Source organism: Mauremys mutica, chromosome 1 (genome assembly GCF_020497125.1).
Source record: "Mauremys mutica isolate MM-2020 ecotype Southern chromosome 1, ASM2049712v1, whole genome shotgun sequence".
Taxonomy (NCBI): domain Eukaryota; kingdom Metazoa; phylum Chordata; order Testudines; family Geoemydidae; genus Mauremys; species Mauremys mutica.
In genome coordinates, this window is record NC_059072.1 from 362,952,984 (window position 1) to 362,954,362 (window position 1,379).

Below are 1,379 nucleotides of genomic sequence, written 5' to 3' on the forward strand. Positions count from 1 at the left end.
CTTTCTTGTTTTGTTGTTTCCCTCCATCTTAGAACAGAGACTCATTCAGTCTGGCTTCCTTTTGTGGAAGTGAGCGGTGTTGTACCCAAATTCTGTTGATGAGAGAGACCAGCTTTCGAGCTCACACAGTGTAAGTACATAGTAAAAACACCTCTAGAGTTCCAATGAAAACCTGGCTTTAATTTCCAAGTCCCAAAGCATTTTCTGTTGCTCCTTTAGTTCGGCACGGAGCTTCTGCTCCAGCATCGATAAAAGTCATTGACCACCCGTTTCAGGATCTCTTTTGTTGTCACCCCATAAACGATGGGGTTTTAACATGGGGGGAATGAGCACATAGAGGTTGGCCAATAGGTTGACAATATAACCTGGGATAATGTTCCTAAACTCTTGTGCTAAAGAGGAGAAAACGGACGGCACGTAGAACATCAGTATGACACAGACATGGGAGCCGCAGGTGCGGAGAGCCCTGAGCCGGGCATCCTTGGAGGACAGCCGGAAGACGGCCCTGAGGATCAGTCCATAAGATACAGCAATGAGCACAGCATCCAAGCCGAGTACAAAAATAGCAACAGCTACGCCATACATGATGTGGACTGTGATGTCGTCACAAGCCAGCCGGGCTACGGCCATGTAGTCACAATAGTCGTGAGGCACGAGGTTGGTTCTGCAGAAATTCAGCCGCTTCACAAGAAAGACGAAAGGGAAAATTGTACAGAAACTTCTTGTGACAACTGCCAGCCCCATCTTCCCGATCACAGACTTGGTCAGTATGATGGTGTATCTCAGTGGGTCACAGATGGCAACGTATCGATCAAACGCCATGGCCAGCAGAATGGCCGACTCGGCCATAAAACTGACATGGATGAAGAACATCTGGGTCAGGCAGGCAGCAAAAGAAATTTCCCCCGCTCTAAACCAGAATATAGCCAGCATCTTTGGCACTGCCGAGGTAGATAACAGCAGATCAGCAGCGGCCAGCATGGACATGAATAGATACATGGGCTCATGGAGGCTTCGTTCTGTTAGTATGATGAAGAGTAGGAGAGAGTTCCCAAAAAGTGTCACAACATACATCAGACAGAAGGAGATGGAGATCCAGACCTGAGACTCCTCTGTACCCGGGATGCCGGTCAGGATGTAAGTTGCAGGGTCAAAAACAGTGTGATTTTCAGCTGGCATCATGTACCATCACATGGATCTTCTATTCATTTTCCAGTAACTAACAAAAAAAAGAGAAAATCAGTGAGAAATTGAGGTCAGCTAGGACTGGAATGTATTTGTTGAGGGAATCAAAGATACCATCAAAAACTTCCTTGTGTGACAGCTGCCTGTTGTGTGTGACCATAAACCCAGAAACACTCTTGTGATGAGGTATACAA

The 1,379-nt window shown here is 46.7% G+C and overlaps 1 protein-coding gene across 1 annotated transcript; it reads right to left on the minus strand.

Moving 5' to 3' along the window:
• Positions 1-255: 255 nt before the first annotated feature.
• LOC123375369 (olfactory receptor 52B2-like) lies at positions 256-1,179 on the minus strand. Its single transcript, XM_045026180.1, has one exon. It carries the CDS (start codon positions 1,177-1,179, stop codon positions 256-258), a length of 924 nt encoding a protein of 307 aa, XP_044882115.1.
• Between the last annotated feature and the right edge of the window lie 200 nt (positions 1,180-1,379).